Source organism: Cygnus atratus, chromosome Z, assembly GCF_013377495.2.
Source record: "Cygnus atratus isolate AKBS03 ecotype Queensland, Australia chromosome Z, CAtr_DNAZoo_HiC_assembly, whole genome shotgun sequence".
In the NCBI taxonomy this organism is placed as follows: domain Eukaryota; kingdom Metazoa; phylum Chordata; class Aves; order Anseriformes; family Anatidae; genus Cygnus; species Cygnus atratus.
The window spans coordinates 20,687,878-20,712,106 of NC_066396.1; the positions used below are offsets into that span (position 1 = coordinate 20,687,878).

The window sequence follows — 24,229 nt, forward strand, 5'->3', positions numbered from 1 at the left end:
TTCCAGACAGAAAAGTACAAAATTCCTAACCACTTATAGCTCATTTTACGAGCAATGAGTTTTAGCTCATTGAACTTAAAACTACTATTCAGAGAATCAGTAAGAGAAAATAAATATATTTATAACATCAGAATGACAAGCATTACAAATCTATTCATGACATATTTTACAGTGAATTAAGGACACTGCTGACACAAGCAGTGATGACAGACATGAGAGACAAAAATTGGCGAGTATCTAAGGTTAGAAATGCATATTTCCACTTCTCTACATTTCTACTTCACATCAGAAGATTGCATTTGATCTTATTTCTCTATCATTTACTATACACATGAAATTTGTATCACAGATTTATCTCTTTACTACTATATTTCAGTGTAACACATTAACCTTTGGGTGTTGACATATTATGTTTCCACTAGAGCAGAAAGGAACATTTTAGCTGCTCTACCAGCTGCATGCCCAAGTATATTTGGGAGCAGAGGGAAGACCTGCACTCCTGCTGTGGAAGAAGGCAGAGAAACCAGTCTGAACTCTGAAGTTATAAAGGTGCACTTGTTTATCTTCCAAATTACTGGCCTCAGATGCCAACACAAAGATGGTTGCACTTAGAGAGTTGTGCTCAACTTCTCAATGTCCAGGTGGAGACCAGTGATTAATGCTGTTCCTCAGGGGTCAGTATTGGGACTGGCACTATTCAACATCTTTGCTTTTTAACGGCATTTGATACTATTTCCCACAGTCTTCTCCTCAAGAAACTGGCTACTCATGGCTTGGACAGATGTGCTGTTTCCTGGGTAAAAAGTGTCTGGATGGCTGGGCTAAAAGGGTTGTTGTGAACAGAGTTAAATCCAGCTGGTGACCGGTCCCAAGCGGTGTTCTCCAGGGCTCACCACCGGGGATGGTTTTGTTTAACATTTTCATCAACCATCTGGATGAGGGGATCAAGTGCGTCCTCACTGAGTTTGCCCATAACACCAGCTTGGGCGGGATTGTTGATCTGGCTGAGGCTAGGAAGGCCCTGCAGAGGGATCTTGATAGGCTAGATCGATGGGCCATGTCCAGCTGTATGGCATTCAACAGGGCCAAATGCTGGGTACAACAGTTGGGGCATAATGACCCCTTGCAGCCAAACAGGCTTGGGGAACAGTGGCTGGAAAGTTGCCTGGCAGAAAAGGACCTGGGGGTGCTGGTCAACTGCCCGATGGACATGTGACAGCTGTGTGTCTGGCCAGCCAAGAGAGCCAACAGCCCCCTGGCCTGCACCAGAAGCAGTCTGGCCAGCAGGACTAGGGAAGGGATTGTCCCTCTGTACTCTGACCTGGTGACACAGAACACACTTTGCATTCTCTGTTCACTTTGGCGCCCCTCTCTACAAGAAGGACACTGAGTTGCTGGAACACATTGAGCAAAGAGCAGCAAAGCTGCTGAAGGGCCTCGAAAACAAGACCCATGAGGAGAGGCTGAGGGAACTGGGCTTGTCTCGTCTGCTGAAAAGAAGGCTGAGGGGGACACCTCATCGCTCTCTACAACTACCTGAAAGGGACTGGTAGCAAGATGGGAGTCAGGCTCTTCTCTCAGGTGACAAGTGATAGGATGTGAGGCGACAGCCTCAAGGTTCTCCAGGGGAGGTTTACATTGGATATCAAGAAGAATTTCTTCACAGACAGGCTGGTTAGACATTGGAAAGGGCTGCCCAGAGAAATGGTAGAGTTGCCATTGGGTTGGGTATTTGAGATGTGGATATGCCGCTTAGGGGTACAGTTTAGTGGTAGAATTGATAGTGTCAGGTTGATGGTTGAACTTGATGATCTTAAGGGTCTTTTCTAACCTACATGATTCTGTAGTTCTGTGAATACAGGCTGGGCAATAAGTGGAATGAGTGCAGCCCTGAGGAGAAGGACTTGGGGGTACTCGTGGATGAAAAGCTTGATGTGAGTCAGCATTGTGTGCTTGCAGACCAGAAAGCCAACCATATCCTGGACTGCATCAAAAGAAGTGTAGCTAGCAGGAGGAGGGAGTTGATTATCCCACTCTGCTCTGCTCTCATGAGAGCCCACCTGGAGCACTGCGGTCAGCTCTGGGACCCCCAGCACAAGAAGGATATGGACCTATTAGGGCTGGTCTGGAAGAGGGCCATGAAGATGACTGAGGGGCTGGAGCACCTCTCTTATGAAGACAGGCTGAGTGAGTTGTGGTGGTTCAGCCTGAAGAAGAGAAAGCTCCAGGGAGACCTTATAGAAGCCTTCCAGTACCTAAAGGGGACCTACAGGAAAGCTGGGGAGGGACTCTTTGTCAGGGAGTGTCATGATAGGGGAATGGGAGAAGGTCTTTAAACTTAAAAAAAAAAAAAAAAAGGTAGATTTATATTAGATATAAGGAAGAAATTCTTTTCTCAGAGGGTGGTGAGGCACTGGCACAGGCTGCCCAGAGAAGCTGTGGATGCCCCATCCCTGGAAGTGCTCAAGGCCAGGCTCTATGGGGTTTTGAGCAACCTGGTCTGGTGGGAGGTGTCCCTGCCCATGGCAGGGGGTTGGAACCAGGTGGTCTTTAAGGTCCCTTCTAACCTAAAGCATCCTATGATTCTACAATGAGAAACGAAGGGGCTCCAATGTTTTGCTAGACAACCTCAAAAAGCTTAAAATATACAATGTGATTAGTCCTCTTCAGAGCCATTTTGTTAACTGAGGTAAATAATTTAATCACAATGTACCCCTATGTGGCTGGTTAACTTAGGACTAATAAAATACCCATATAAACACCACACACAAGATTAGTTGATTGTCAGTCATAAGGCAAGTTTAAATAAAAATTTAACACTTATAAGTTAACAGTCCTATTTCTGTTGACTATATCATAAATATAGATCTATTCCACCTAGAAAGATCTCATTTTTCTTTCTTTAATTAATTTTTTTCATGTATTTTTTCCTCATAATAGTGGCTTTGTTTTTAATTTTCTACTGACAATAGAAGATTGTGCTTTGTTGGCTGCAAGACACATTCTATCAGTTTGTGAGCATGGTCATACTTGGTCACAAACACCCTGAGGATATTCTTTGAGAAATAGTAATTTTAAGTTACCGTTAGGCAAGGCATAAGATTAAAAGCAATTTGGCTACCCACATGTTAGAAACTGTTTTGGTTTTGGTATTTGCAGTCCATTTTATTATATGGCTAATGAATATGAAGCACAAAACAAAACTAAATGAATATTTTTCATACTTTCTCTGCAGATTGCCAAATTTCCCTGTTTTGTTCTTATTCATGTCTGTTATACTAAACAGTCATTGAGTAATGCTAGCTAATGCAAACAGTTGAAGAAGCATTATTAATAAATTTCATTTTTTTCCTGTGAAAGATGCATATCAAAAAACCTTGAATTGTCAGGATGAGGAAGTAGATAAATGTCTTCAATTTAAATGTACCTTTACTATCTAGCTTCTGGAATATCTTTTCCCAGCATACAGAGCCATTTTGTCTATTATAATAAAAAGAATTTAAAACTTAGGCTCCTAATTGTGTAAAAAGATAAGTAAATAGGCTTTTCAAAGGAAATATGAGCATAAATCCCATACATAGTTTTAATCTTCAGATATCTTAAAGTGTCTAGAAGATAGCCTAAGATTTTCTTATGTGAGTGCTCATGTTTATGTACTTGTGATCCTTTGGTGCTTAGCTAAAGCCAAGTTTAGAAAATGTCCTCAGTTGCGAAAATAAATCAACATGAAATTCTAGTGTTTACAAGCCCTTCTCCCTGAGCAGTTTTATACACCAGGCTCTCTTGTTTAACCCTACATGGCACCATCTTGGCAGATGTCCTTACACATAATAAAATTTCCTGGACGAAGTGAAGTTATACTCAGAAATGCAAAGTCAAAGAACACAGACTGTACACAGAAACACACGTTCCTACTGCTCAAAGCTCCTCATCCTCATTTTTGGTCAACACAATCCACAGCTATGTTTTTGTGCAAACAACATCTCCTCTTTTAAAGTGTTCAAATTGGCAACTGAATTGCCTCCATTAGCTTATGAGTCATCTTTGATTTCTAGTTTGCAATTAGCTTGAGACTATTTTTGTTTTCATTCTCTGCTTCCTCTAGTTTTCTCATACTGAATTGTTCAAAAAAGGGGAAAAAACAAGTAAGCAAACAAATAAAAACTGTTTTACAACATGGGTATATTTAAAGGAGTTATTACCTCTCAACTTCTTAATACCCTACCTCTAGGCATGCTTTTTAAGGTCTGAATTGCATTTGCAGAGTCCTTTCTGCATCTTGGAAAGTCAGGCTCAATTTCTTGCCTACTGACGATTTGTTTTCTGAAAATTTTCCCCATATCACTAAGTTCTGCTTACAGGCTAAAAATCCCTAGATATTAAATTTTGTGACCTTCTATGATGGGTTACAGTGTTGCTGGATAAGGGAAAAGCAATTGATGTCATCTAATAGGACTTGTGCAAAGCATTTGACACTGTCTGGCACAAAATCCTTGTCTCTAAATTGGAGAGAAATGGATTTAATGGACAGACCACTCAGTGGATAAGGATTATGCTGGATGGTCACACTTAAAATGTTCTGGTCAATGGCTTGATGTCTTGGTGAAGACCAGTGAGAAGTGCTGTTCCTCAGGGGATCTGTACTAGGACTGGCACTATTTAATGTCTTTGTCAGTGACATGGACTGTGGGATTGAGTGCACCCTCAACAAATTTGCCAAGTTGTGTGGTTAGGTCAACGCACTGGAGGGAAGGCATGCCATCCAGAGGGACCTTGACAGGCTTGAGAGATAGGCCTCTAGAAACCTCATGCAGTTCAACAAGGCCCTGGAAGTGTTCAAAGTCAGGTTGAATGAGGCTTTGAGCAACCTGATCTAGTGGGAAGTGTCCCTACCCTTAGCAAGGGGTTGGAACCAGGTGATCTTTAAGGTCACTTCCAAACCAAACCATTCTATGATTCAATGTCCCTGTGATTCTTCGTGCTATACCTTTCATCTTCAAGGATACTCTCATCCAGTTTAAATGTATTGTATTTAATATTCTGTACTACCTAATTTACACTGTTACTTCTAAGATTTATTTAGGCCATGATCAACACATCTCTCTGCAGCACTACCCTGTAGTTCTCATCTTTGGCTATTTATCACAGTTATTTGTGCAGTCTTTAAAGACTTCAAACATACAACACACACACACCACACATACAACACACAGCACTGCTATGTGTACTCATAGTAATCCCACTCTTCTCAGAATTAGGGTATTGCTCTGGTTTCTGGACCTACTGCCATTTCAATTGCATTTTACAGAAATCTGAAAACCACACTGAGTTCTCGGCCAACAGAAGAATCATCTCTTTATACTCACTTTTCCACCATACACTGCCAGTTGCTTTTTATCACTGCAACAGGATTTCTAAACACTACCTAGCACATGGACATCACTAAAAGACTGTTCTTCATTTTAATGAGCTGACCTCAACAAAGATTGCATTTATTTCATTTTCGATCTTATAGCACTAGCTCTCCACCCCCTGCTAACATATCATGCACTTTTTCTAGCTTCACCCCACTTTTCTGCCTGTGGAATGAGAGCTATCTTCAAGGCCAAATCACAGAATAACACAGACTCACAGACTGGCTGAGGTTGTAAGAAACTTCTTGAGGTCATTTGATCCAACCCTCCTGCTCAAGCAGGGATACCTACAGCAGGTTACCCAGGACAACATCCACGTGGCTTTTGAAGATCTCCAAGGGGGAAGACTCCGCAACCTCTCTGGGAAACCTGTGCCAGTGCCCTGTCACCCACACAGTGCAGAAGTGCTTCCTGGTGTTCAGATGGAACCTCCTGTGTTCCAGTTTGTGCTCATTGCCTCTTGTCCTGGCACTGGGCACCACTAAAAAGAGACTGGTTCTGTCCTCTTTGTACCCCCACTTCAGATACTTATAGACATTGATGAGATCCCTCCTGAGCCTTCTCTTCTCCAGGCTGAACAGCCCCAGCTCTCTCAGCCTCTCCTCATAGGGGATGTGCTCCGGTCCCTTGATCATCTTGGTGACCCTTCACTGGACTCTTGCCTGTATGTCCATGTCTCTCTTGTGTGTGTGTGTCACGGGGCAGGGGGGGTGGGGTGGTGGGGGGGTGGTGGGCTGTTCTTTTAGAAACCCTTTTTGTTGCCCTTGTTGTCCTTGGCCAGATTCATTTCTATTTGGTTTTCAGCTTTCTTAACCTGATCCCTGTCTTCTCAGACAATGTCTCCGTATTCCTCCCAGGTTACCTGTCTCTGTTTCCTTCCTCTGTAAGCTTTCTTTTTGTGTTTGAGTTTTGTCAGGTGTTCTTTGTTTATTCATGCAGGCCTCCTTCCTCTGTGTTGGGATGCATTGTTCCTGAGTTTGGAGGAGGTAATCCTTAAATATTAGATAGCTTTCTTGGGCCTCCCTTCCAGCACTTTATCACACAGTCCTTGACCAAGTGGATCCCTGTAGAGGCCAATGTCTGCTCTCCTGATGTTCAGGCTTGTGAGTTTACTCTCCATGCTCCTGACTACCCTAAAGACCTTGAACTCCACCATTTCATGGTTGTAGCAGCCTAGGCAGCCTTTGATCTTCACATTCCCCACAAGCCCCTCTTGGCTGGTTAGAAGGAGGTCCAGCATAGCATCTCTCCTCACTGGCTCCTCTGTCACTTGTAGAAGGAACTTGTCAATGCATTCTTGCATTGCTTACGCCCTGTTGCGTTGCCCCTCCAACAGATACTGGGGTGGTTAAAGTCCCCCATGAAGACCAGGGTTTGTGAATGTTTGCACAGAGCCTCATCCACTTGTTCTTCCTTGTCGGGTAGCATGTAGCAGACACCCATTATCTCACTGTATCACCTGTCCCTGCCCTCCCTTTAATCCTGACCCATAAATTCTGTCAGCTCCTCATCCATCCCCAGGCAGAGCTCAATGAGCTCCAGTTGGTCTTTGACATAGAAGGCAACACCCACTCCTTGTCTCCCCAGTCTGTCTTTCCTAAAAAGCCTGTATCCATCCAGCATCCAGCCCATCTTGTTTACTCCCCATACTGCATGCATTAGTGTACAGGTATGTAAGAGGGGCAACCCAGCATTTTATGTTCCAAGAAAGGGGGGAAGGGGAGGACGAAGGGGCGGGAGGAAGGGGGATTTCTCCATGATGATGTATTGTATGCTAGCTAGCAAGCAAGTGCTGGAGGTGACAGCACACAAACCGCATATCACTGATTTTGTGATCCCTCACTATCAAATCAATCCATGCCCCTTGTTCAGCAGCTTTCTGCATCTCACCTACACAGGGAAGCTGGTGCAGGTAAACTTCTCAAAAAATTCACCAACGATGAATTTCAAACATATTGAATGAAAGAAGGGATTAGGGGAATGACAATATTAATAACATAAGTCTAAATACTCAGATTTTTTTGTAAAGAAGAAATTAGGGGTAATTCTTCCAAGCAAATTCTTTGAGTACTTTTTCTTCTCAGTCCATTTTAAGAAGGCTATAGTGAAAAACATAACAAAAAGAAAGTAATTAGTCCTGAGAACACTTGAGTGAGTTCAGAAACTCCTTCATAGTAAGTGAAGAACTCATACACATATAAAGAAATACATAGTTCTCAGAGTACAATGCTGCTAGCCAAAAATTTTTGCTTTAGCAGATTACCCCACACGTTCCCATTAAATGCATTCAAAAAGACAATGTCTCAAGCGAGAAAAGGAGTACCAGTGGTGATCAGAATCAATTGATTTTAAAATGGGACATTTGATCAAGCTTTAAAGATGGGACTTGATGATCTTCAGAGTCTTTTCCACCCTACATCATTGTATGATTCTATGAAAAGGCCACAGATGTGATGCAGGAACTGGAGCATATATCCTGTGAGCAAAGGCTCACAGAGCTGGCACTGTTCAGCCAGAAGAGCAGAAGGCTCAGGGGATCTCAACAAGGTGTACAAATGTCTAAATGGAAGGTGCAAAGAGGACCCAGCCAGGCCCTTTTCAGTGGTGCCCAGTGACAGAAGGAGGGCCAGTGGTCACAACTGGAACATGAGAGGTTCTGTCTGAACATCAGCAAAAGCTTCTTTACTGTGCGGGTGACTGAGCAACAGAACAACTTGCCCACAGAGGCTTTCCCGCCAGCAACACGGGATGAGCCCTTCTGGTGAGTCCCTCTGACAGCCCTCGGAGGAGCCGAGTCAGGGCGCTCTGTTTGCACCCACAACATCACCAGGGTTCCCTGCCTGCATTGCTGGAGCATGGAGCTCAGCAGCCTGTTGCCACAGGACCCAGCATGTCGGAGGTTAAACACCACCGCTAGGCTGTGACAAGATGGCAAATGCCCTGCAAAGCAGCAGGCTTTCCCCTTTGGAGGGGCTGCTGTCCTCACTGGACAGCACTTGGGGGCAGCCCCAGAGGCCTCTGTGATGTCACAGAGCAGCATCTGTGACTGCTCCAACCTCAACGCTCTGCAGCAAGCTGCATTTGGTTCAGGACTCCTGTGAGTTCAGACGCGTGGTGTACAGGCTCAAGGAACAACACGGGCTTCCTCAGTGTTGCGCCTATTTCTGTCCGTGTCTGTTGGGGTACTTCGGGTCCCCACAGCAACTGTCCTGGGGCTGCGGGCACAACAAAGGTGCCAGGGTCCTTGGCACCATCGACGACGCCCAGCCAGCTCCTCCGCCTTCTCTGACCTCCTCCTTCAGGTACCCTCTGCTAACTCCAGCCGTGCTGCTGGCCTGGGAGAGTGAATGGGGGGCTGGGATTAGGGAGCCAAGGCAGGTGCCAAGAGCAGCCCTTGTGATGGCTGGCTCACATGGCTGAACCCGATGATGATGATGAGGAGGAAGAAGAATTTCAGCCCACAAGAAGGCCCTTCAGGAGGCCCTCACCTCCCTGCAACCTCCACTCTCTTGGGCTCTCTGTGCTTTCCTACTCCTCCTAGCATGACTTTCTTGACGGGCAGGACACTCCACCCCGTGCTGAGGAGGACCTAGAGCAGAGCGGCTCTGCAGGAACAGCCAGCAGGGGCCAGATGCAGCAGGCGGGGCCATCGGAGGCAGCAGCAGTTGAATGGTGCCCCATCTGCCTGGGCACCATCAGAAACACCGCCTACATCTATACATGCTTCCACACCTTCTGCTTCCGCTGCATCCGGCGGTGGGCCACCACGAGATCCGCGTGCCCGCTCTGCAGGCAGCCCATCGACCGCATCCTGCACACAGTGCGAGCGGACGACGACTACCAGCAGTATGTGTGCAGCTCATCTGCTCGCGGCCGCAGGAACGCCGCCAGGCAGAGGTTCCGCAGCAGATCCCCTCAGCGCCGCTATGACCTGCGCCCACGGCCCAGCAACAATGGCCCCACCGCTGGAAGAAGGGGGCCGCAGGGACAAGCAGACGGGGCTGTCGCAGCTCCAGGGCCCATCAACGCCGCCCCCTAGCAGGCTGCAGGGCAGCGCCCCACCAGGCCCACCAGCGGACCCACCCTCCGCATCGGCTCTCTGCTGCTGCGGCCTCTGCGCATCCAGCTCCCCGACAGGAGCGGCCGATGAACAGCAGGGGCCTGACAAGCACCCATGTGGGACCCGAGGGCTCTCACTGTGAAAACATCTGTCCTCCCGAACAACGGCTACATGCATTGAGGCCCTGCTTTTCCCTTTAGTTAAATTATTTAACTAATAACGATTTTCCCTTAATAATTACTTTTCCTTTAAATAAATTATCCTTATCTCAACCCATGAGTTGTTTCTTTCCTTTTCTTCCTCCTCTCCTCTGCTGAAGAGAGGGAGAGAGCGGTTGTGGTGGAGTTCAGCTGCCTAGCGAGGTAAAACGATCGGCGATCGGCTCCGGGGCAGGCGCGTTCTGCAGCGGAGCGGGGGATCGGGACAGGCAGGGCTTTTTTCCCGACATCGAGGCCGCTCGAGGGAGCCGCCAGGACCCGTCAGCCCTCACGAGGGAGGCTGACGAGGCGTAGGCGGAGCCAGCAGCGCCCCCTCCCCGGCCGTTCAAAAGCAGCCCTAGGGAGCGCGGCGACCAGGGCGGGCAAACAGGGCGCGGCGCGGCAGAAGGGCGGGGCGCGGCAGTTTGCGCGGCAGTTTGCGCGGCAGTTCGCGCAGGGAGGGCGGAGAGGGCAGAGTTTCCCCCCGCCCATAAGAACAACACCTTTAACGGCTGTCAACCGCTAGCTAGGCTGCAATGGTCTACACCAGGCAGAGCGCTCTCTGTAGAAAGTCTGTAACCACCCAGACTGACCGCCTGCTCAACAATGTGGCAGTTCAGGTCTCTGGGTGCAGGGAGTGTCTGAGCCTGTTGCTGCCATCTGAGGGAGGCAGAGGGACTGTGTGTGTGAGGTGCGAGCAGGTGGATGACCTGGTCCGCCTGGTGACAGAACTCAAAGAGGAGGTGGATAGGTTGAGGGCTATCAGGGAGTGTGAGCGGGAGATAGACTGGTGGAGCGACTCCCTGCAGGGCCTGAAGGAGAGGTACCGGGGTGAGACACCCCAAATGGGGGTGGACCCCCTGCCCTGTCGCTGTCGGGCAGAGGGAGGGGACCTAGGCGTTAAGGAGGAATGGAGACAGGTCCCTGCTCGACCTTGCAGGCAACGCCCCCCCCCCCACCGGCCCCACCTTCCCAGGTGCCCTTACATAACAGATTTGAGGCCCTGGAGCTTGAGAGACCGGTGGGTGAGGACGAGGTAGAAAGTCTACCCAGGAGGATGCCTAGGGCGAGGAAGCCGACTCCACGCCTCAAGACTGCCTCCACCAAGAAAGAAAGAAGGGTGATTGTTGTGAGCGACTCCCTTCGCAGGGGAACAGAGGGCCCTATTTGTCGACCTGACCCTACCCGTAGGGAAGTCTGCTGCCTCCCTGGGGCCAGGGTCAGGGATGTTGCCAGAAAGCTTCCCAACCTGGTTCGCCCCTCTGACTACTACCCTCTTTTGATAGTCCAGGCTGGCAGTGATGATAATGAAGAGAGAAGCCTGAAGGCTATCAAACAGGACTTTAGGGGACTGGGACGGTTAGTGGATGGAGCGGGAGTACAGGTGGTGTTTTCGTCTATCCCTGCAGTGGCAGGGAGGGGTACCGAGAGGACACGGAAAGCCCACCTGATTAACACGTGGCTCAGAGGCTGGTGCCAACACAGAAATTTTGGGTTTTTTGACCATGGGGCGCTTTACTTGGCACCCGGCCTGGTGACCGCAGACGGGTCCCTATCTCTAAGGGGAAAACGGATCCTAGCCCAGGAGCTGACAGGGCTCATTGAGAGGGCTTTGAACTAGGAAAGAAGGGGGATGGGGCTGAAATTAGGCTTGTTGGAGCTGTACCAGGGGGAACAATGGCAAAGCCGGGGAAGAAGGCAATGGCCCGACTGAAGTGCATCTACACTAATGCATGCAGCATGGGTAACAAACAAGAGGAGCTGGAAGCCATCGTGCAGCAGGAAGGCTATGACTTGGTTGCCATCACGGAAACGTGGTGGGACCACTCTCATGACTGGAGTGCTCCAATGTCTGGCTATAGGCTCTTCAGAAGGGACAGGCAGCACAGAAGGGGTGGTGGTGTGGCTCTCTATATTAGAGAGTGTTTTAATGTTGAAGAACTTGAGGCTGGGAATGATAAGGTTGAGTCTCTGTGGGTTAGGATCAGAGGGAAGGCCAACAAGGCAAGCATCCTGGTGGAGGTCTGTTATAGACCACTGAACCAGGATGAGGAGATAGATGAGGAGTTCTACAGCCAGCTGGCAGAAGCCGTGAGATCGCCAGCGCTTGTTCTTGTGGGGGACTTCAACTTCCCAGACATATCCTGGAAGCACAACACAGCCCTTAGAGAAAGCAGTCTAAGAGGTTTCTGGAGAGCGTGGAAGATAGCTTCCTGACGCAGCTGGTTAGTGAGCCTACCAGGGGAGGTGCCCCGCTAGACCTTCTGTTCACAAACAGTGACGGACTGGTGGGAGATGTAGTGGTCGAGAGCTGTCTTGGGCAGAGTGACCACGAAATGGTTCGGTTCTCTATTCTTGGTGAAGTCAGGAAGGGGACCAGTAAAACCGCTGTCTTGGACTTCCGGAGGGCTGACTTTGAGCTGTTCAGGACACTGGTTGGCAGAGTCCCTTGGGAGGAGGTTCTGAAGAGCAAAGGAGTCCAGGAAGGCTGGGCACTCTTCAAGAAGGAAATCTTAATGGCTCAGGAGCGGTCTGTCCCCACGTGCCCAAAGACGAGCTGGCGCGGAACTAGACCGGCCTGGCTGAACAGAGAGTTGTGGCTCGAGCTTAGGAGAAAAAGGAGGGTTTATAATCTTTGGAAAAGAGGGCGGGCTACTCAAGAGGACTATGAGGATGTTGCAAGGCTGTGCAGGGACAAAATTAGAAAGGCCAAAGCTCATCTGGAGCTCAATCTGGCTACTGCCGTTAAAGATAACAAAAAAGGTTTTTACAAATAGATCAACACAAAAAGGAGGACTAAGGAGAATCTCCATCCTTTACTGGATGCAGGGGGGAACTTAGTTACAAAATATGAGGAAAAGGCTGAGGTACTCAATAACTTCTTTGCCTCAGTCTTTAGTGGCAAGACCAGTTGTTCTCTGGATACCCGGTACCCTGAGCTGGTGGAAGGGGATGGGGAACAGGATGTGGCCCTCACTATCCGCGAGGAAATGGTTGGCGACCTGCTACAGCACTTGGATGTACACAAGTCGATGGGGCCGGATGGGATCCACCCGAGGGTACTGAGCAAACTGGCAGAGGAGCTGGCCGAGCCGCTTTCCATCATTTATTGGCAGTCCTGGCTATCAGAGGAGGTCCCAGTCGACTGGCAGCTAGCAAATGTGACGCCCATCTATAAGAAGGGCCGGAGGGTAGACCCTGGGAACTATAGGCTTGTTAGTTTGATGTCAGTGCCAGGGAAACTCATGGAGCAGATTATCTTGAATGTCATCATGTGGCACTTGCAGGGCAAGCAGGCGATCAGGCCCAGTCAGCATGGGTTTATGAAAGGCAGGTCCTGCGTGACGAACCTGATCTCCTTCTATGACCAAGTGACATGCTTGGTGGATGAGGGGAAGGCTGTGGATGTGATCTACCTTGACTTCAGTAAGGCTTTTGACACCATTTCCTACAACATTCTCCTCAAGAAACTGGCTGCTCGCGGCTTGGACTGGCATACGCTTTGTTGGGTTAAAAACTGGCTGGATGGCCGGGCCCAAAGAGTTGTGGTGAATGGAGTCAAATCCAGTTGGAGGCCGGTTACTAGTGGAGTCCCCCAGGGCTCAGTGCTGGGGCCAGTACTCTTTAATATCTTTATCGATGACCTGGATGAGGGGATCGAGTGCACCCTCAGTAAGTTTGCAGACGACACCAAGTTAGGTGCGTGTGTCGATCTGCTCGAGGGAAGGAAGGCTCTGCAGGAGGATCTGGATAGGCTGGAGCGATGGGCTGAGGTCAACTGTATGAAGTTCAACAAGGCCAAGTGCCGGGTCCTGCACCTGGGGCGCAAGAACCCCAAGCAGCGCTACAGGCTGGGAGATGAGTGGTTGGAAAGCTGCCTGGCCGAGAAGGACCTGGGAATACTGGTTGATAGGCAGTTGAGTATGAGCCAGCAGTGTGCTCAGGTGGCCAAGAAGGCCAACAGCACCCTGGCTTATATAAGAAGCAGTGTGGCCAGCAGGTCTAGGGAGGTGATTATCCTCCTGTACTCGGCTCTGGTGAGGCCACACCTCGAGTACTGTGTTCAGTTTTGGGCCCCTCGCTACAAGAAGGACATGGAGGTGCTCGAGAGAGTCCAGAGAAGGGCAGCGAAGCTGGTGTGGGGTCTGGAGAACAAGTCTTACGAGGAGCGGCTGAGGGAGCTGGGGTTGTTTAGCCTGGAGAAGAGGAGGCTCAGGGGAGAACTCATCACTCTCTGTAGGTACCTTAAACGAGGCTGTAGAGAGGTGGGGGTTGGTCTATTCTCCCACGTGTCTGGTGACAGGACGAGGGGGAATGGGCTAAAGTTGTGCCAGGGGAGGTTTAGGTTGGATATTAGGAAGAACATCTTTACTGAAAGGGTTGTTAGGCATTGGAATGGGCTGCCCAGGGAAGTGGTTGAGTCGCCATCCCTGGAGGTCTTTAAAAGACGTTTAGATGTAGTCCTTAGTGATATGGTTTAGTGGAGGTCTCGTTAGTGTTAGGACAGAGGTTGGACTAGATGATCTTGGAGGTCTCTTCCAACCTAGACGATTCTGTGATTCTGTGAAAACCACCACATGAGAGGATCAAGTGCACCCTCACTGAGTTTGCCCATGACACCAGCTTGGGTGGGATTGTTGATCTGGTTGAGGCTAGGAAGGCCCTGCAGAGGGATCTCGATAGGCTAGATCGATGGGCCATGTCCAGCTGTATGGCATTCAACAGGGCCAAATGCTGGGTACAACAGCTGGGGCATAACGACTCCTTGCAGCGGTACAGGCTTGGGGAACAGTGGCATTGCTCAGGGAAGTGGCGGAGTCAGCATCCCTGGAAGTACTTGAGACATGTACGATGTGGCGCTTAGGGACATGGTTTTGTGGTGGACTTGCCAGTGTTAGGTTGGACTCCGTGCATCCAGCTCCCCGACAGGAGCAGTCACTGAACAGCAGCGGCCTGACAAGCACCAGGGCGGCGGCCTCCAAACCCATCCACCAACAGCCGGGCTGCGGGTCCTCAAGGCCTGCCGCTCCTTCTGCCAGGACAGCCCTGGCCTCACTGGCTCCCCACCGCTGCACCCACACCCAAATTTCATGTGACCCAGCAGCAGCACCCCAGTTCCTCTCACTCCCAAAGCCAGGCTCGTCCTGCAGGAGCTCTGCACAAGAACCACCCCCTGGAACAGCGAGCAGAACTGCACTGCCAAGCAGCTGCGCAGTCTCCGTGCTTGCAGATACTCGAAAGCCATCTCAGCACAGTCCTGAGACACCTGGTTAGCCTTCCTGAGTCGGAGGGTGGAACAACAAGACCTCCAGAGGACCCTTCCAACCTCAACCATTCTGTGGCTTTTTAGTTATTTTCCAGCACACCAATAAAACTACCACTGAAGTCAGAAAGCAGGTACCAGTGTTGATCACAATCATGTCATATAAAAGCCGGACATTTGATCAAGCTCTGCCCACGAGCTAATACTTTCCCCAACAACCAAGCACCTCCTTCTACCTGGGCTTCAGCTGAGCTGGAGCACTGGCCGCTGTGGCTCTTTTAGTGACGGAGACGTCAGGCATCCAAGCACAAACGGAACCCTTTCAATTATCACAACGGCACTCCATGGAGCTGAGATACATGGGCACGGAGAGAAGCGGGCTCACTGAGCCCTCTGCTTCCTTCCCCATCCAGCTATGTCCATCCCACAGTCCCGCCTTTGGGCCTTCCCCAGGAATGCTCACGGGGAGCCTCACACATTTCCACCAGCCTCTGAACAGCGGCCCCTCACAGTGTTTGGCCACCCCCAAATGCTCTTGCCCCATAGCCTGTCAGGTCTCCCACAGCCCTGGAGGCAGCGACCCCTTGCAGCCTGCGAGACCCCCACACACAGCTGCTACAGCTGATACCTCCCAGCTCTGCAGAAGCCCACCTGGTGCTCCATGTGGACACCAAGAAGAAGGAAAAGAAGGCTATCAGCAAAGAAGTCTGCCAGCTCTCTGGCCTGCATTAGGAGGGGTGCTGCCAGCACCCTGAGGCAGGTAATTCTTCTCTACTCAGCACTGCCTTCTTCCCCATCCTGCTGCGCTCTGCCTTTGGGCCTTCCCCAAGAAAGCTTGTGTTGAGCTTCACACATTTTTCATTTCCTACTTAAAATTGTTTTCTCATGAGAAAGACTTCTAAGTAAATCACTATTCTTAGACATGTCCCTCATTTGGTTTTTCTATTTTACTCTATAGCACCTTCTAAATGCCTGTAATTTTTAGTGCAATCACATAAAGAACATGTTATGATACCTAATTTATCTACTATTTTGAAAGAGATTTTTTTTTCCATTAATTCTTATGTTTAGATCTCTGTTCTTTTGCATAATGAAATATCTATACAAAGGACATATGAAGACTTATTTGGAAATTACAAATGCTAACAGCTGTGCAATACACAAACATTCAACAAAGGAAGAACAACAAAAGTAAAGAACAAAGTAGGGTAGGCAGTTCCCATACTCCACCATAGGTAAATATCCAAGTATTTACCGCTACATTCTTCTCAATGTGGCAATGTGTATTTTTACTATAGGAGAACATACAAAAATCTGCAGAGCTTTTATCTTTTGGTCAACAAATAGCGAGTCTGCTCATTCTAGAGATACATGGTTTAATGAAAATAACCTTTACTCTACAAACTGTTTAGGGATAAACTCAGACACATACTATTTTTCTTTCCTGTTTGACCCATCTTTTACTGGCTGTAGTGAAGACATCCTTGTTATTTGTTCTAAAACACCTTATTTTGTAGGCATAGTGCTTTTCTCAGGCCTGCGTGTTTGTGATAATTGGGAAAGCCCAGACATACTTCTGTTTTTTCCAAACTTATTTCTATAAGAATTTTCCAACTTTATCATATCCATAGCCTGAGAGATTTTTGTCCTTCTTTATTATAAGGAACTTTTTTTTGTTTTAAAGGGCACAGTCATCTGGAAAAATATTTTTCCACCCAAGGGAATTACCTCTGTCAAACAGATAATGGTAGGCACTTTCATCAGTTGCTTGTCTTAAATGGGAAAAATATTATAATAGAAAAACAGTGAAAGAAACTAAGGAAAGTATTCAGAAATATTATTGGACCGACTTGGCAGGGTCCTGGACAAGCTGCTCTAGGTGACTCTCCTTTGAGCAGGTTGGACCAGATGACCTCCAGAGGTCCCTTCCAAACTTAACGTTCTGTGATTCTATCTACTGTAATTAAAAGGAAACAGAAGACTGTTAGACACAGAATATGATTTTTTTCCTGAATTTAAGTTGCACATACAACTTTGTAGTATCATAAGGACTGGTCAGATGTTCAACAACACAGATATTCTTTTAAGCAATTAAAAGAACTCTGTCTTTGTTTAACCAAACTATTTCATTGTCTTTCACCATACTGAAGCAGGTACTGAAGCAGGAAATAAAAAATCTTTCCATGTGGGTTTTTTTTAAGCTTTTTTTTTTTTTAAACAAAGGAAAACTAATTCAAATTCACTAAAAAACTAATTTCAAATTGAAATATCAAATTAATAATACTTAACATTTACATAATTTGCATAACATTACCTTAAGAAATTTGGTGTAATAATGCCCTAAACCTTCCATTTTCTCTGAAATACTTGTCCAAAGTCTTGCAAAATGCTTTCAATACACATCTGAGTAGGAAGAACTATGTTTTTACATGAGCTTGTCCAGCAAATCTCTAAAACAAAACCTAGATTAAAAAAAAAAAATCTAAAATAACTTTACACTAAAGGTAAAACGTTGTTCCTTGCACAGAGTCTGCTCTGTATCATATCAGCAACATATCTCTCCAAAAATGGGATTAAAACCAGATGACTATGAAGCAGAGGGGAATTCTAAGCCTTATTTGGAAAGAATCATAGAGAAATTCAGGGTCCAGATGGTCAGCTGTATCTCAAGCCAGGCTAATGCTGGTGGTACGCAGATGTGCTTTTTCAGATGACAACACACCTGTAGTGGTTTAGGGGCAAACACGTAAACCAGCTCCCATCCACAAGAGGAAGCAAAGCACAGAGGCCATCATTTCATCACTGTGAAACTGTCTGCCAACAAGCCTAGCGCCATCATGTCTGAGTGACACCAGGACCTCCTCTTCTCAAAGATCTCTGAAGTGAGCACCTGTCTTATCATCCTTACAGAAAAATGGCACATGAGATAACGGCTACTAAGTACCCTCAAACTACACCTCTTAGATAAAATTCCTTTACCACTCCTCTCATGTGAATCTATTTTCTTCTGCTGATAAATTTTGCCAAACTTAATCTGTTTCGAGTGAAATTTCCCGTAACAGATTGTTACTTCAAACTGATTTTTGGGACACAGGTTGGCCATAGAGTTCAGCAAATCTGGAAAATGCAATGAAAGGAAAATTTGGATAAATTAAACACAGAGATTTGCTTTCAGCTAGCCCTGTAAATATTTCAAAGTAATAAAACCTTGGCAGGTCAGGTAGGAATAACAGATAACTTGACATATGCACTATAGGGACTGAGTCCTGCTGCTGAATTTTCAGAAGACTTGGATTAAGTGATCATCTTCTGTCCTATCTCAACTTCTGTAGACATGACATCACTGTATCACAAAAAGACGGAGAAGGATATGCAGTTGACACATGTACAGACAGAGTTATAACGGACTGACATCCCAAATACAGACCAGGTATATATTTCCGTAACCACCAGGACTCTCCTCTCCAAGATTGATACTGATTTTGAGACATGGTGAGTACTAAGGCATAAGCAGCCACAGCAATGCATCAGGGAGTCAAAGTGCCTGCAGAGAAAAGAGAAGGACTGACACAGAGAAGTTAAAAGGAAGGGGAAATGGAAGACAGTCAGAATGGAAATCAGCATGGCTATTGAGATAAGAGAGTGAAAAAGCTGTGGTAGGTTGACACGAGGAAGTATAGGAGATGTTGCCAAAGGTGAGGACTGGATTAGAGTACAGGAGGAAGAGAGATACGTGGACACACAGAGATAGCCGTAACCAGCAGATTAAAATCCCATAGAAAAGATGAAATTAAACCCAGAATTCTGCAGGGGACTGCCCCTGAGGCAGAAAATGCAGCTCAAACTGCTGCCCAGGCTTGTACTCTTTCCCTTATTGAGTCATCTGCACAGTAGGGACTGGCAGTACTAGCTCTAAAATCTTCCTATAGTTGCATGTTTTCTGTGACCTGCACTTTGGTTTCAGAGATCCGAACCAAAATCAGGGACCAGGTGCAAACACATGTCAACACAATGGTGATTTATATTTGTTTCCTTTGAATTGAGTATGGTGTAAATTCTTGCCATGGCTTTAAATCTAGGGCTTTTGGAATGATCAAGCTTAAAATGCAATTTCATGAATGGATTAATATTATAAATGCTTTTAGCACTATGCTGCTTTTAAAATAAGCTATTTGCAGCTTGATTTACATGGTCTTATATAAGCTATTTCACTGACTTATTAATAAAAAGTGTAATTGAATCCCAAAATTAGTGTTTGACAGCTGATCACTTACAAATCTGATGAGAAAATGAATTTAAGTAGCAACTAGGAGGGAAAAAAGGAATAATGATAAAACAAATATTTTATTATAAATTGCCATTCTATCATAATTGTATGATTTGCCTCTCAGTTCAGCTGTCTTAGTTCAGTCATTAGTCAATATCTGATCATCATAGAGTATAGCACACTAAAATATTTAATGCGTGTGTCAGCAAGATTTTACACACAAAGCAGCACCTGTAAATCTTTATTGTTCAATAGTAGCTTCAGGGCCAGAATTATTTTGCCTGGTGACGTATATATATAATGCATATTATATATGTATTATACATGTTACCAGTCAGAAACAATTTTCTATTCACAGAATGTCTATTCATGAATTAACTCCCAGAAGCAACATCAATATGTTACTTCAGATTTCCCTAGGAACCACTGATCGAAAATTTGGACATTTGACTTTATATGCATATCAATCAACTCCCTGAAGCAGCACAGTAAGATTTTTTATTTTTATTTTTTGACCAAGAAGGCAGAAACTTGGTCCAAATTAAAATACTTGTGTACTACTGGATATACTGATGTCAGACATACTGTGGTGTTAAGCAAATCAATGAAAACACTCTACGCAAATACAAAATGCTTAAAAAAAAAATCTCTGCCTTTTAAACTGGCTATGGATTATGGATTATCCTGATGAACAACAAAAACTAGTGAGCTTAATATAAAAAGTGCAAACTAGAAAGTAGGGGGAAAGTTACATTCTCAACCTTTTCATTGTGAATCTCTGAAATGCATTTTTAACAGAAGACAGCAAGGTGTTTCATTATTGCCTAATTTCAAGCACATACTTCCACTGAAATCATTAGCTTAACTTCTTTCATGCTTTAAAACATTGTGTTCTTTCTTTGGGATGTCAATACACTGTAAATATAAACCTCTCAATGAGCCTAGAGACAAGCTCCTGTGGAAAAACCTCAATTTGTGCTGTTCAACTTGAAGTTTTCTCAAGTCTTTTTGTAAAAAAACTCCCAGAACACTTGAGAGCAATACAACTGAAGCAGGAAAGGGAAGCTGGTCTAGATCTGCACCCTCAGGGTCACTTAGTAACGGCCATTTGAAAGCTACAGTGACAAAGCCACTGTCACCGGGTGCTGCAGAGATCATGCATCCAACAAGAGGGAAAGCACACAGAGTCCCTAATCTAGAAAGAGGAATTCCTCTTACCTGCCAGGTTTTCTTTGTGGAACTGCATTAGGCAAACAGAGGGCAGTTGGTTGGTGAGAGCAGAGAGCCTGTCGGGGAGCCGGTCAGTCAGTATAGGCTGAGAAGTTACCCAAACAAAATACGACTGTAAAATGAAGAGGAAACACAGCGGATAGACCTGTACTCCTGAAAGCCAAACAAAATGTGGCTGGGGTGCAAGCTTGAATCCTGGGCCACTCATCTTCCATGGGAACAGCAAACAGTTTGCTGGCATGGTACTGACTGTGCCGGCTTGCATGGTGGGATGACAGCCAGGCACGACTGGAAGGGTGGCACGTCACAGGAGTCATTCCCATCAGGAGGAAAGGACAAGGGTTGACCACGGCTGTCTCCCTTAACCTTTCAGCTGGCTTCATACCCTCAGATACACCCATCAAGTGCTCCTGCCAGACTCCGGAGCACAGTAGACACATCACATTTTGTACTAAAAAAAATTAACCTGCAGGAAATTTTCTGCAAGAAATCATAATTTTAACATCATTTCAAATGTTTTCCTCCAGAGACAGAGAGAGGTAAATATATATATATATATATGTATATAAATATTTTGCCCTACAAAAAGCCTGGATTATATTTTAGAGCCATGGGACCTAGAGCTGAATAAGATGAGTGCATAGACTCAGGACCAGTGTGTACTTCATCCGTACTTTATTAAGGATTCTGACCCAGCAGTCTTGCAAACAGCTACCTTTTCAAATAAATAAATAAATAAATAAATCCCAATAACAACACAGACTTTGCTTACTATCAGAAAAGCACATTTATAACTTTTAGTGGTCACCTTGCAGTGAATTTTGATCTTAGAAATATCATGAAAAAACAGATTCGAGGGAGAACAAATGTAGAAGAAAATAAGTGTATTTTTTTTCCAGAACAGACCATCCTAACGCACAGACGCATGGTAAATTGCTTAGTATCTCTGAATGTGACAACTGCGATGAGCCATGAAAACCTTCTGAGGGTGAAAAGCTTCAAATGAAGAGAGAAATTTTAAAGAAATGCTTCACATAGCTGAGACGGATCAAGACTATCTGAAACCAGAGATTATGTTAAAAAACTTAGAATCTTAGCCAGCACTGGAAAATATTTATAATGATTTTATCACAGATTAATAACAGACTTAGAAGGTGATATTTTGCTCTTAAGCTGCAATAAGAGTCACTAAGAGAGAGAATTAAGAGACAGTAGTTGAAGCTAGGGGAAAATAAAAGCCAAAACTATGAAATTCTTCTTCTGTTAAAAACAACAAGTGCAGAATTTCAGAAAGAATCTAGAACAAGACATCCAGAAAAATCTTCAGGCCATAAAGCATTGCCTTCAAATCTCTCAGTCCAATTGCTAAATGCATTCTTAAGTGAGGAAGACATTTCTTGGCTTTTCAATTAATGGCTTCTGAAAGGGTTGTTGTATGCATTTTTCCAGACTCTTTTCCCCATACTACCAACTACACCAATAAATATTGCTAAATGCCCTGCAGAAAAATAGTTTTGTTGTTGCTGTTGCTGTTGTTGTTTTCCTTCTTTCTGCTATTGCTGTTTTTTCCTATTACACTCCAAAGCTGGAAATAGAAGGCCCTATAGCCCCATGGCATTGATGAAGCTATTTTCTAGTGCTACCTTTTTTTTGTGAATTTTAAATGCTGTCTTTCATAATTTCTCTTGCACAGAAATATTACTAGAAGATTGCTGCTTTGAGGGGAATGCCAGCAGTATCACTCTCTTCCTGTGGGTTAGCCTACGTATCAATATCCCCACAGTTCAACACATGACCAGGCAACTGAATGTGAATGTTTTCATAAAGGACCTTAATATTATTTCTGTGAGAACACTTCAGGAAATGGCTGTAATGACTGAGGTTTATGTTCTCAAACTCTGTTTTGCCATCAGGAGTAGCTGGCTTCATCCAAATAAACTTGGACAGATGATTCAGAGCAACAGATGTTTTTCAAAAAGAGTCTTATGTTTAATTTTTTTAAAAATAAAAATAAAAAATGTTGATTAGCAAGGCATCAGGTAGATGATCTGATACCTTTTCATTTTAATTAAATACAGAGCTTATCAATAACTGGTCTTTTCAGGCCTCAGCTAATTGTTTTATTTGCTATATACACACATGCTGTGCTATATCCACTGTATGAGAACCCCTCATAAAACAAGCCAGTAATTAACAAATACCCCCCTGTCCATAATTAAATATCTTCATAGGAAACATCAATGTGGAGATAACAGAGGCAAATAACAGATTTCATGTCCCTCAAGTCTAAGGGAAGCATGCAGCTAGAAATTTCATATACCAAATGGCTGGAACAAGGCCAGACTTTTTAATGGCCAAAGATAGGTAGATGTATAAACACACTTGTGCCAGACGCTGCAAAGGCCTGGGACATCACAGATCTTGCCATCTGTTTAAATGGATGGGCCACAGATGTTCAAGCCTCCATGTGAGTTCACTCCAGAAGCAGTATAAAGTATTCAGATCCTGAAAAGTGGAATATTAAAAAGCAAGCCCTCAATTTAATTTTAAGACCAGTTACGCATCTAATTTGGATTTTATAGCATTTCTCTGTGTAATGAAGATTTATACACATAGGGATCTAACAGTAATTTTATGTCTGTGTATGCATCACAGGCTGTTGTGGTTTGGCCCTGGCTCAGCACCACCCAGCCACTTGCTCACCCTCCCCAGGTGGGATGGGGGAGAGAATCAGAAAAGTAAAAATGCAAGAACTCATGGGTTGAGATAAAGACAGCTTGTGAGGTAAAGCAAAATCAATGTGTGCAAGCAAAGCAAAACAAGCAATCCATTTACTACTTCCCACCGGCAGGCAGGTGTTCAGCCACTCCCGGGAAAGCAAGGCTCATCACATGTGATGGTTTCTTGGGAAGACAAACGCCATCACCCCTCCTTCTTCCTTTTTTAACCACAGTTTTTATTGCTGAGCAAGACACCACAAGGTGTGGGACACCCCTTTGGCCAGCCTGGGCCAGCTGTCCTGGCTGTGTCCCCTCCCAGCTCCTGGGGCACCCCCAGCCTCCTTGCTGGCAGGGCAGCACAGGGAGCTGAATCGTCCTGGACTCTGTGCAAGCACTGCTCTGCAACAATTAAATACGTCAAGGTGTTATCATCAATATTTTCATCAGATGTCCAAAACACAGCATCAGAGAAGCCTCTAGGAAGAAAATTAACTCTATCTCAGCCAAAACCATGACAGACTAAAGGAAAAAACACTTTCTCATACACATATATCTTATCTTCCATATTGCTTTACTCATGAGGCAGGAAAGAAGAGGCAGAAGGATAGAAATTAACACAGACTCATTATCTGTAAATTAATGAATCTACAACCCTTCACATCAATACCCAGATCTCAAAGAGCTTGGGAAGGATCAGATCCGTAGATAATTAAATAAAGAATAGAAAGATTACATTTCAACTTCTTAACTATTAAAGATTAATTTTAAAATACTAAAACATTTTGGTATGGATTGAATGAAATCTTACATTTAAAATTTAAAAACAGTAAACAAAGTCAGCATCAAAATTCAATTTTAAGCTGTGCATATATATTTTTACATGTGTACAACACCACACTAACTCTGTTTTGAGTGTGTGTCATTACAAATAAGACATGCAAAATAAAACATTTATGGTGTAGAAATAACTATGCTAAGGAGCTTCATGTTAAGTAAGGGCCTACATTTTCAAAATTGTAAGACAGAATAAGCAAGAATAAGAATAAGACAGAATAAGAATAGGGGAAATACAACTCTC

General features: G+C 45.3%; 2 protein-coding genes across 2 annotated transcripts in view; one reads left to right on the top strand and one right to left on the bottom strand.

The window, feature by feature from the left end:
* The window catches only part of PDE4D (phosphodiesterase 4D), a 654,770-nt gene that overhangs the window by 625,860 nt on the left and 4,681 nt on the right, over positions 1–24,229 (bottom strand). The gene's annotated exons all lie outside the window — the stretch shown is intronic.
* LOC126913644 (E3 ubiquitin-protein ligase Topors-like) lies at positions 8,305–9,453 on the top strand. Its single transcript, XM_050716366.1, has 2 exons — positions 8,305–8,313; positions 8,956–9,453. Exons 1-2 carry the CDS (start codon positions 8,305–8,307, stop codon positions 9,451–9,453), a joined length of 507 nt encoding a protein of 168 aa, XP_050572323.1.